This window comes from Cynocephalus volans, chromosome 3, assembly GCF_027409185.1.
Source record: "Cynocephalus volans isolate mCynVol1 chromosome 3, mCynVol1.pri, whole genome shotgun sequence".
NCBI lineage: Eukaryota > Metazoa > Chordata > Mammalia > Dermoptera > Cynocephalidae > Cynocephalus > Cynocephalus volans.
In genome coordinates this window covers 74749295-74761063 of record NC_084462.1, presented here as the reverse complement: position 1 = coordinate 74761063, position 11769 = coordinate 74749295, and the positions used below count along the sequence as shown (strand labels likewise).

The following is an 11769-nucleotide window of genomic DNA, read 5'->3' as shown; positions in this document are numbered from 1 at the left end:
CAGGCAGTGTGTGAGAAGGGCCTCCCTTCGCAGACTGCAGGGACCACCCTGGGCTTGTTTCCAGGACGGCCTGACCTTACTGCACTGCGCAGCCCAAAAAGGCCACGTGCCAGTGCTGGCGTTCATAATGGAGGACCTGGAGGATGTGGCCCTGGACCACGTGGACCAGGTGAGAGCCACCTCAAGGCTATTCATCTTTCCCATTGGGCCTGGGGCTTCTGGGGTGCTCTTGCCTACTGGGCTCACCACATTCCTTGGGTGTATCCTTCAAGCTATGGGCAGAGGAGCTGATGGTCTGCAAGAGGCGTTAGGGTACAAATGAGCAGAATACAAGCAGAACATGGTCAGTTGCCTCGGAGAGTCCCTGATCAGACCTAGACAGGGTAGAGAAGGGAGCCACTGTTTTCTGCTTCCTGGAGGAGGTGGTACTCGGTGAATGAAGTGGATTTGTGGACAAGATTGGAAAGCGGTGGTTGGGGGAGGAGCCAAACAGAAGAGAGAGCATCACAGGGCTTTAGAGGTGGGAAAGGGCCCTTTGTGTGTGAGTTCTGATGAACCGGAATCCTGGAAGGGAAGGCCAGAGGGTGGAGATCTGGACCCCCAGCCTTAGGAATCTGTCCTTTATTCAGTAGGCAGCAGGGACCCACCTAAGGGTTTCAGCAGGGGAGGGACCCCACCAAGTGGCTCTTTTTGGGAAGCTGGGTCTAGGCTTTCCAGGTAGGATGTCGGGGGTAAGGGGAGGAGAGAGTGTTTGGGGCAGGAGAGGCCACCATAAACCCAGAGTGGTTGGGGAAACAGAGACGAGGCAGGCAGGCAGGCAGGGCAGGTGTACCCACTGACAGTGTGAGCAGGTTCACTCTCTTTCTCCTCCCTGCCAGCTGGGAAGGACGGCATTTCTCAGGGCAGCTGAGCACGGGCAGCTGGATGCTTTGGACTTCCTTGTGGGCTCTGGCTGTGACCACAGTGTCAAAGACAAGGTACTGTGACCGTAAGGCTCTGGGGTCCTGGCCAGGGTGCAGAAGCCCTGCCACCTACTAGGCTCTGGCACCTCACCTGTGCCTACTGTGACTCCAGCTGTGCTGGAGCAGCACATGGCCCAAAGACCAGAGCGTGTCAAATGTTTATCTAGCAGGCATTTTACAGCCCATGCTATGGGCCAGCCCTGTGCTGTGGGTTAGGGGCACAAAGATGCCCAAGACACCGTTTCTTACTCAAGGAAATCCATGCCACAATCCTAGTAAAGAACTGTGACCTGCTGGCGGGAGCCAGGATGGCAAGCCTGATTGGCTGGTAGTACGGCCTGGAGTGGTTTGAGCAGGATTGTTTCCCCTGGGGGTGTCTGTTGTTGAGGGTGTGGGGAGAGGGAGGGGGACGGTAGCCACACAGCTGCTGGTTCTTGGGCTTCTTTGTGATTTAGTGCTGTACTACGGTTATGGCAAAAGTAGAAGGGGAGCACCATGGCGGAAGCAGGCCATTTGGACTGGAGATCTCACAAGCAGGATTTCACCAATCTGAAAAGGGGTGAGGGCTGGGGACCCAAGGGGAGTACCCTGCAAATGACTCCTATCAATGGGCTATGTGAATCACTAGGCAAAATATATTGCAGCAAATTGTAAATGATGCTTCCAACAAAGATGAACTCCATTATTAACCTTCTGATTAATGTGCTTGACCAGGACTGAGGGAGTTCTGTTTATAAGGTAATGACAGAGAGCTCACAGACAAGGTGCCACAAGATCGTAGAACTGGAAGATGTCTTCAAGGACATGTTCAACTGTCTCATTTTCAGATATGGAAACTGAAGCCCAGAGAGAGGGATACTTTAGCCAAGGTCACAAAGCAAGACATGGTAGAGCTGGGTTTGGAACCAGCACCCTGATGCGTAACCCTCTGCTCCCCTTCACCACGCTGCCTGGGGCACTGACCCCCTTTGGGGGTCTGTACTGAACTCATCCACACTCATCCTTGAGGCATGAAAAGGCTGAGTCTGGAGCCTGGGTCTCAAATCAGGCTGGTTGTCTTTATTCTGGAAACATGGACTGAGCAGGTCCTGCTCTGTGCCAGGCACGTGGCCAGGAACTGGGAGTACAGAAAGGGGAAAGGAGAGCTCCACCAGGACAGGCTTACCCAAGAGGCAAAGATGACCATACCTCAGGACCGCAGGAGAGCAGGAGCACCAAATGCAGAGAAGGGGAAAATCCAGTTTTGATGAATCTATCCAGAGTCTTTTTTTTTTTTTTTTGGCAGCTGGCTGGCATGGGGATCCAAACCCTTAACCTTGGTGTTACAAGGCAGTGCTCTAACCAACTGAACTAACTGGCCAGCCCTACCCAGAATCTTGAAATCAGAAATTCTAAAGAAGTTTTTAAAATTGCATACCACTGTTTTGTGTTTTCAGATTAGAAGTGTTTTCATTTTGACTTTCATTCGGAGAGTGGGCACAGTAAGTTTTTCAAGGCTTCGGGCCAGTGAAAGTCTGACTCCTGCTAAATGCCTGTGTGCTGCTAAGGGGGATAGACCTGTCAGAGCCAGTGGTGACACAGGTCACGTCACAAGGGCTGTGATGCTAGGAGGCTTTGAGAGCCCAGAGAGAGTGATTAATTCCACTTAGGGTGGCAGGTGTTGCTGTCAGAGCTTCACAGAGCATCCCCACAGGTGGAGCAGAGAGGGCACCGAGCCCAAGGCCAAAGATACTTTCTACCCAGCTGTCCTGCTTCTGAGCCCCCTGCTCTGCCTCAGGGAAGTGTGACTGTCCTGTTAGATGACTGTGTATGCCACCTGCAACTTCAAAGGCAGTACGTGGATATTCATAACCCAGAAGGAAGAAGAAAGCCCCGCAACTGTCTCCACACCCTGCTAACTGGGGCACGGGTCAGTCCCTCACAGTCCACCACTTCCTTTGTGTCTCTTTGAACACAAAGACTTCACGCTGTGGCTGCATTTCCCACAGCTTATCCTTGCCTACTCGGCTGCCGTGTGCCTGTCTGCAGCACGAGAAAACTTAAGCTTAACTATTATTTATTCCTATAATATTATGATGATCATAAAGGAAATTTATTTATTTATTTATTTATTTTTTAAAGATGACCGGTAAGAGGATCTTAACCCTTGACTTGGTGTTGTCAGTACCACGTTCAGCCAGTGAGCGAACTGGCCATCCCTATATAGGGATCAAAACCCTTGGCCTTGGTGTTATCAGCACCACAGTCTCACAAGTGAGTCATGGGCCAGCCCCATAAAGGAAATTTAAATGTTTCATCTTTGATCCATAAGATAGCTATGGCTGTTTAATATATGTGTACATTTATCATCACAGGGGTATATGTATGTTTTTAGCTATTTTAAGAACTACTTTGAGGGCCGGCCTGTGGCTCACTTGGGAGAGTGTGGTGCTGATAACACCAAGGCCACAGGTTCGGATCCTATATAGGGATGGCTGGTTAGCTCACTTGGGAGAGCGTGGTGCTGACAACACCAAGTCAAGGGTTAAGATCCCCTTACTGGTCATCTTTAAAAAAAAAAAAAAAAACTACTTTGGTTTTAGGATATGCTCACATCTTCACTGAACTCTAAAGATCTGTGTCTAAATGTGGATGTCTTGAATCTCTAGGAAGGTACTGAGGTAGGCCAGGGTGGAGCAAAGAGCTTGAGCTAGGAGTCTCCCATGGCTGGGTCACCTAAGTTATGTCCCAAGGGCCTTCTGAGTGTGATGAATAGCCAAAGCTGGATCTTCCCTTCTAGATGCTTCTGTGGATTCCTCAGGGGTTCTTGCTCTGGTCCTCCATCTGTGCTTCCTCTTTAGGGACATACCTTTTCTCTGACTGGCCACTTCCAGCTGCCCTCCCCCTTTCTGGGGCCCCTTCACCCCTCTAGCTGTCCTCTCCAGTAAGCTCCCTTTAAAGGACAACCCCAAGCACACTGACCCCAGTGGGAGCTACTTCTAACACGAAGAATATTGTGCCCTTTGCCCTGCCCAATGGAGCCGCCTTTCTTGACTCTGTCACTGTCACCTTTAGACTTTCCAAGTGTGAGGCACTTACCGGTCCTCTGACTCTTGAGTTCCAGGGGACATATGTCAAGCTCTCCACACAGTCCCCTGAAGACCTCCTCACATTATTGACTCATTGAACAAATATCTACTGAGTATCTTCCATGTGCCCCAGGCCTTATTCTAGGCCCCTGGGGAAATGTCAGAGAACAAAGTAGATGGAAATCCCTGCCCTCATGGTGCTTATGTTCTAGTAACAAGAGTCAGACAGTGTACAGTCAATGCAGAGTGTTAGCAGGTGGTCAGTGCTCTGGGAAAAGGAAAAGAAAGCAGAGCAGGAAAAGGGATCAAGGGGGCAGAAGTGGGCGTTGCAGTGTCAGAGTGTGATCAGGGTAGGACACGTTTTTCAATGAGAAGTTAATGTCTTGGGCAGAGACTTGAAGGAGGCTGGCGACTGAGCCAAGCAGCTGCCTGGGAACAGCCTGAGTTCAGGGGAGAGTTACTGGAACCGTGTCCTTGAGCAGTGAGAGGGGATGGACAGCTTAGATAGGCACATGAAAAGTAGGTTCTGTTTCATTTTTGAAGCAATGCTAAATTTTGTTGATTTCTGAGCTAGCTTTGGTTCAAAGTGGTCTGATTAATGTGAAATGTGAATGCCTTGAAGTACAGTCATGAGCTGCACATTATGATGTTTTGGTCAATGAGGGACCACGTATATGACGGTGGTCCCATAAGATTATAATGGCTATCCCATGTAGCCTAGGTGTGCAGTAGGCTATACCATCTAGGTTGTGTAAATATACTCTGTGATGTTCTCACAATGATGAAAGTGCCTAATGATGCATTTTTCAGTCCACATCCACATTGTTGAGAGACACAGGACTGCATAAGGAAAGAGAGACCAGGACTTGGCCCTCATAAGTGCTCCTGGTGGCAGTTTTGGCACAGTTCTCAGGGACAAGGTGGTATTCGCCAGCATGCAGGGCTGCAGCTCATCACAGATGTCCTCTGAGACCCTGGACATGTCAGTTCCCTTCTCTGGGCCTCAGCTTCCATGTCTGTAAAATGGAGAGTGTCTCTAGTGGGTCTCTGGGTCTGTGATTCTGGGGCTCTGTGCTCTGCCAGCCCCTTAGGAGCCCTTCTTCCTGCAGGAGGGGAACACGGCCCTTCATTTGGCTGCTGGCCGGGGTCATGTGGCTGTGCTGCAGCGACTCGTGGACATCAGGCTGGACCTGGAGGAGCAGAATGCTGTGAGTCACTGCTTGGGGGATGCAGAGATGCATGATAGTTGCCTGCTCCCTGCCTTCGCGGACCTCCCATGGGCTCATGGTGCAGGCTGACTTTCCCCCGGTAGAGGACCTGAAGCCAGGAAGCTGAGGGCATGTTCTCGGATGGACTGACAGTCCACCAGGAAAGGAGAAGCAGTAGCATGGGGTTGGAGGGTGGGGGTGCTAGGCGTGATGGATTGAGTGCCAAGGAGTGACACACATCGTGTTGTTCAAAGAAGGGAGAAGTCACCATGGCCAGGGTGGTCCAGGACGGCTTCCTGGAGTAAGAGGGAATAGACGGAGAGCAGGGGTGGCGGCGGCTTGAAGGGGAGGAGAACACGAGCAGAGATGGGGAGCAGGGAGTGCACATACCACGTACGTGCTCCACAAAGTGAGAACACCAGGGGCAGCACTCAGGGGACCACAAATAACCAAGCTCATTGTCCCCAGGAGCAGGACAGTGGAGAGCTCAGAGAGCCCTAGAGCCATGCCACAAGGGAGGCCTCCACCTCAGGGCCTTGGGTCACCTGGGTCAGCCTCCCTGCTGCCCTCATGCCTGTGCTCATGTGTTTCAGGAAGGTCTGACTGCCCTGCATGCGGCTGCTGAAGGGACCCACCCCGACTGTGTGCAGCTCCTCCTCAGGGCTGGGAGCAGCGTGAATGCCCTCACCCAGGTAGCCAGAGCCCCCCAGGACTGAGGTCTGCCCTCTGCTGATGCGCTGAAACTGGGTCAGCGGTGACAGCCACTGAGTCCTAAACAATGCGTGAATAGTGGCTTGGAGGCAGGAGGCCCATTCTGATCTTGACTTCTCCACTGCTGAGTCCTGTGACCTCGGGCAAGTGGCTGAACCTCTCTGAGGCTTGTTTCTCAACTATAAAATGAGACGTTATATACCTACTTTTTACCATCGCTGTGAGGATTAACTAGCACAGTGCCCGGGACACAAAAGGGGCTCCACACCTGTTAGAGTCTTCTCACTGTTGGGCTCCTGATAGTTCACAAAGCCCCTTTATAACTACTGCCTCAGGAAAATTTCATCCATTTTACAGATGAGAAAGCTGAAGCTTAGAGAGGACTTTCTTGGGGTCACAAGCTGGTAAGAAGCAAAGCTGAGCCCCCAGAGCCTGTTCCCCTGGCTCCAGAGCTCCCGCCCACTGACGGGGGTGTCCCTGACATGGAGGCCTGTGCTGTGACCACACCAGCCCAAGGAGCTGGGGCCTGGGCTGTGACTCTGGGACAGGCCTCTTCTCTCCCTCACTATTATACTCCTCAGTGCTGCTGGTAGAAATTCTCCTCTGGGACCTGGAAAGGAGGGCTGTAGCCTTTCTTTAGGTGGGGAGTTGGTGCTTCTTATTTTTTATTTATTTATATTTATTTATTTATTTTTATTTTGTGAATATACAATGTGGCTGATATTGTGGCCCATTACTAAAACCTCCCTCCCTCCTCCCTCTCCCCCCTCCCACCCAACAATGTCCTTTCTGTTTGCTTGTCGTATCAACTTCAAGGAACTGTAGTTATGTCTTCTTCCTCCCCTGGTTTTTTTTTTTTTTTTTTTTTTTTTTTTTTGTGTGTGTGTGTGTGTGAATTTATTTATTTATTTTTATCTCCCACCAATAAGTGAGAACATGTGGTATTTCTCTTTCTGTGCCTGACTTGTTTCACTTAATATAATTCTCTCAAGGTCCATCCATGTTGTTGCAAATGGCAGTATTTCATTCGTTTTTATAGCTGAGTAGTATTCCATTGTGTAGATATACCACATTTTCTGTATCCACTCATCCAATGATGGACATTTGGGCTGGTTCCAGCTCTTGGCTATTGTAAAGAGTGCTGCGATGAACATTGGGGAACAGGTATACCTTCAACTTGATGATTTCCATTCCTCTGGGTATATTCCCAGCAGTGGGATAGCTGGGTCATATGGTAGATCTATCTGTAATTGTTTGAGGAACCTCCATACCATTTTCCATAGAGGATGCACCATTTTGCAGTGCCACCAACAGTGTATGAGAGTTCCTTTTTCTCCACAACCTTGCCAACATTTGTCATTCAGAGTCTTTTGGATTTTAGCCATCCTAACTGGGGTTAGATGGTATCTCAGTGTAGTTTTGATTTGCATTTCCCGGATGCTGAGTGATGTTGAGCATTTTTTCATATGTCTGTTGGACATTTGGATATCTTCTTTAGAGAAATGCCTACTTAGCTCTTTTGCCCATTTTTTAATTGGGTTGCTTGTTTTTTTCTTGTAAAGTTGTTTGAGTTCCTTGTATATTCTGGATATTAATCCTTTGTCAGATGTATATTTTGCAAATATTTTCTCCCACTCTGTTGATTGTCTTTTAACTCTGTTAATTGTTTCTTTTGCTGTGCAGAAGCTCTTTAGTTTGATATAATCCCATTTGTTTATTTTTCCTTTGGTTGCCTGTGCTTTTGGGGTCGTATTCATGAAGTCTGTGTCCAGTCCTATTTCCTGAAGTGTCTCTCCTATGTTTTCTTTAAGAAGTTTTATTGTTTCAGGGTGTATATTTAATTCTTTAATCCATTTTGAGTTGACTTTAGTGTATGGTGAAAGGTATGGGTCTAGTTTCATTCTCCTGCATATTAATATCCAGTTATCCCAGCACCATTTGCTGAAGAGGCAGTCTCTTCCCCAGTGTATAGGCTTGATGCCTTTGTCAAAGATCAGATGACTGTAGGTGTGTGGGTTGATTTCTGGATTCTCTATTCCATTGATCAGTGTGACTGTTTTTATGCCAGTACCATACTGTTTTGGTTATTATAGCTTTGTAGTGTAGTTTAAAGTCAGGTAGTGTTATGCCTCCAGCTTTATTTTTTTTGCTCAGCGTTGCTTTGGCTATGCATGGTCTTTTGTTATTCCGTATAAATGTCTGGATAGTTCTTTCCATTTCTGAAAAAAATGTCATTGGAATTTTGATGGGGATTGCACTGAATCTGTATATCACTTTGGATAGTATGGACATTTTCACTATGTTGATTCTTCCAATCCAAGAGCATGGGATATCTTTCCATCTTCTTGTATCCTCTCTAATTTCTCTCAGCAGTGGTTTGTAGTTCTCATTATAGACATTTTTCACATCCTTGGTTAACTCAATTCCTAAGTATTTTATTTTTTTGGTGGCTATTGCAAATGGGCAGGCTTTCTTGATTTCTCTTTCTGAATGTTCACTATTGGAGAATAGAAATGCTACTGATTTTTGTGTGTTGATTTTGTATCCTGCTACTGTGTTGAAATCATTTATCAACTCCAAGAGTTTTTTTGTAGAGGCTTTAGGCTGTTCGATATATAGGATCATGTCATCTGCAAACAGGGACAGTTTGACTTCCTCTTTTCCAATCTGGATACCCTTTATTTCCTTCTCTTCTCTGATTGCTCTGGCTAGTACTTCCAACACTATGTTGAATAGGAGTGGTGAGAGTGGGCATCTTTGTCTAGTTCCTGTTCTTAAAGGAAAAGCTTTCAGCTTTTCCCCATTCAGGATGATATTGGCAGTGGGTTTGTCATATATGGCTTTAATTATGTTGAGATACTTTCCGTCTATACCTAACTTATAGAGGGTCTTTGTCATGAATGAATGTTGAATTTTATCAAATGCTTTTTCAGCATCTATAGAGATGATCATATGGTCCTTGTGTTTGATTTTATTAATATGGTGTATCACATTTATTGATTTGCATATGTTGAACCAACCTTGCATCCCTGGGATGAATCCCACTTGATCGTGGTGAATAATTTTACATATGTGTTGCTGTATTCTGTTTGCTAGTATTTTAGTGAGGATTTTTGCATCTATATTCATCAAGGATATCGGCCTGTAGTTTTCTTTTTTGGTTATATCTTTACCTGGTTTTGGTATCAGGATGATGTTTGCTTCATAGAATGAGTTTGGGAGATTTGCGTCTGTTTGAATCTTTTGGAATAGTTTGTAAAGAATCGGTGTCAATTCCTCTTTGAATGTTTGGTAAAATTCTGCTGTGAATCCATCTGGTCCTGGGTTTTTCTTTGTTGGGAGCCTTCTGATAACAGCTTCAATCTCCTTTATTGTTATCGGTCTGTTCAGATTTTCTACATCTTCACGGCTCAGTTTTGGGAGCTTGTGTGTGTCCAGAAATTTATCCATTTCCTCCAGATTTTCAAATTTGTTGGCATATAGTTGTTTATAGTAGTCTCGAATGATTCCTTGTATTTCAGATGAATCAGTTGTTATATCACCTTTTTCATTTCTAATTTTTGTTATTTGAATCTTCTCTCTTCTTTTTTTTGTTAGCCATGCTAATGGTTTGTCAATTTTATTTATCTTTTCAAATAACCAACTTTTTGATTCATTGATCTTTTGTATTGTTTTTTTGGTTTCAATTTCATTAAGTTCTGCTCTGATCTTAATGATTTCTTTCCGTCTGCTAACTTTAGGTTTGGATTGTTCTTGTTTTTCTAGTTCTTTAAGGTGAAGTGTTAGGTTGTTCACTTGCCATCTTTCCATTCTTCTGAGGTGAGCTTTTAATACAATAAATTTCCCTCTTAGTACTGCTTTTGCAGTATCCCACAGGTTTTGGTATGATGTATCATTATTTTCATTAGTTTCAATACGTTTTTTGATTTCCTGCTTGATTTTTTCTTGCACTCATATATCATTAAGTAGAATGCTGTTTAATTTTTTTTTTTTTTTTTTTTTTTGGTGACTGGTAAGGGGATCACAACCCTTGGCATGGTGTCGCCCGCACCATGCTCAGCCAGTGAGTGCACCGGCCATGCCTATATAGGATCCAAACCCGTGGCGGGAGCGCCCCTGTGCTCCCAGCGCTGCACTCTCCCGAGTGAGCCACGGGATCGGCCCAGAATGCTGTTTAATTTCCATGTGTTTGTATAGTTTCCAGATTTTCCTTTGTTATTGATTTCTAGTTTTAATCCATTGTGGCCTGAGAAAATACATGGGATAATTCCAATTTTTTTGAATTTGCTGAGACTTGATTTGTGACCTAATATGTGATCTATCCTGGAGAATGATCCATGTGCTGATGAGAAGAATGAATATTCTGAGGTTGTTGGATGGAATGTTCTGCAGATATCTGCCAAGTCCAATTGGTCTAGAGTATTGTTTAGATCTTGTTTTTCTCTGCTGATTCTTTGCCTAGATGATCTGTCCAATATTGACAGTGGGGTGTTCATGTCCCCTGCTATTATGGTATTAGTGTCTATTTCCTTCTTTAGGTCTAATAGAGTTTGTTTTATACATCTGACTGCTCCAACATTGGGTGCGTACATATTTATGATTGTTATGTCTTCTTGATGGATCAGTCCTTTTATCATTAAGTAGTGTCCCTCATTGTCTCTTTTTATGGTTTTTAGTTTAAAGTCTATTTTGTCAGATATAAGAATAGCTACTCCAGCTCATTTTTCTTTTCTGTTTGCATGGTAAATCTTTTTCTATCCTTTCACTCTTAGTCTATGTGAGTCTTTATGGGTGAGGTGGGTCTCTTGCAGGCAGCATATAGTTGGGTCCTACTTTTTAATCCACTCAGCCAGTCTGTGTCTTTTGATTGGGGAATTTAAGCCTTTTACATTAAGAGTTGTTATTGATAATTGATGATTTATTCCTAGCATTTTATTGATTGTTGTTTGGTTGTCTTAGGTGTCTTTTGTTCCTTGCTTTCTGATTTACTGTTTGTTTTCTATGTTTGTTGGTTCCTTAGGTTGTAGATAGCCTTTTTGTTTGTTTGTTTTCTCTTCATGAATGCCATTTTTATAATACTAGTGGGTTTTGATTTTTCTTGGGTTTTTATGGCAGTGGTAGTTATATTTCAGGAACCAAACCCAGTACTTCCTTGAGAATTTCTTGTAAGGGTGGTCGTGTGGTAGTGAACTCCCGCAGTGTTTGTTTGTCTGAGAAATACACTATTTGCCCTTCCTTTCGGAAGGATAGCCTTGCAGGGTAGAGTATTCTTGGCTGACAGTCTCTGTCTTTTAGTATTTTGAATATATCATCCCATTCCTTTCTGGCTTTTAGGGTTTGTGATGAAAAGTCTGATGTTAGTTTGATTGGGGCTCCCTTATAGGTGATTTGATGCTTCTTTCTTGCAGCTTTTAAGATTCTCTCTTTGTCTTTGAGTTTTGCCAATTTGACTATAACATGTCTTGGAGAAGACCTTTTTGAGTTGAATACGTTTGGAGATCATTGAGCTTCCTGGATCTGAAGATCTGTGATTTTTCCTATACCTGGGAAGTTTTCTGCCACTATTTTGTTGAATATGTTTTCAATGCAATCTCCTTTTTCCTCCCCTTCTGGAATACCCATGACTCGGATATTTGAGCGCTTAAGGTTGTCTGATATCTCTCTCAGATTTTCTTCAATGCCTTTGATTCTTTTTTCTTTTCTTTTTTGTCTGTTTGTGTTATTTCAAACAGCCCATCTTCAAGTTCAGAGGTTCTCTCTTCAACTTCCGCAAGCCTGCTGGTTAAACTCTCCGTTGTGTTTTTTACTTTGCTGAATAAC

At 45.1% G+C, this 11769-nt stretch overlaps 1 protein-coding gene across 1 annotated transcript in view; it reads left to right on the top strand.

Annotated features, from left to right (window-relative positions):
* Positions 1-11769, top strand: part of ANKDD1A (ankyrin repeat and death domain containing 1A) — a 47812-nt gene that overhangs the window by 15572 nt on the left and 20471 nt on the right. Inside the window, exons 5-8 of the mRNA XM_063090041.1 lie at positions 65-169; positions 879-977; positions 5140-5238; positions 5832-5930. Of these exons, the coding sequence (XP_062946111.1) occupies positions 65-169; positions 879-977; positions 5140-5238; positions 5832-5930 (402 nt within the window). The remainder of the gene's footprint in view (positions 1-64; positions 170-878; positions 978-5139; positions 5239-5831; positions 5931-11769) is intronic.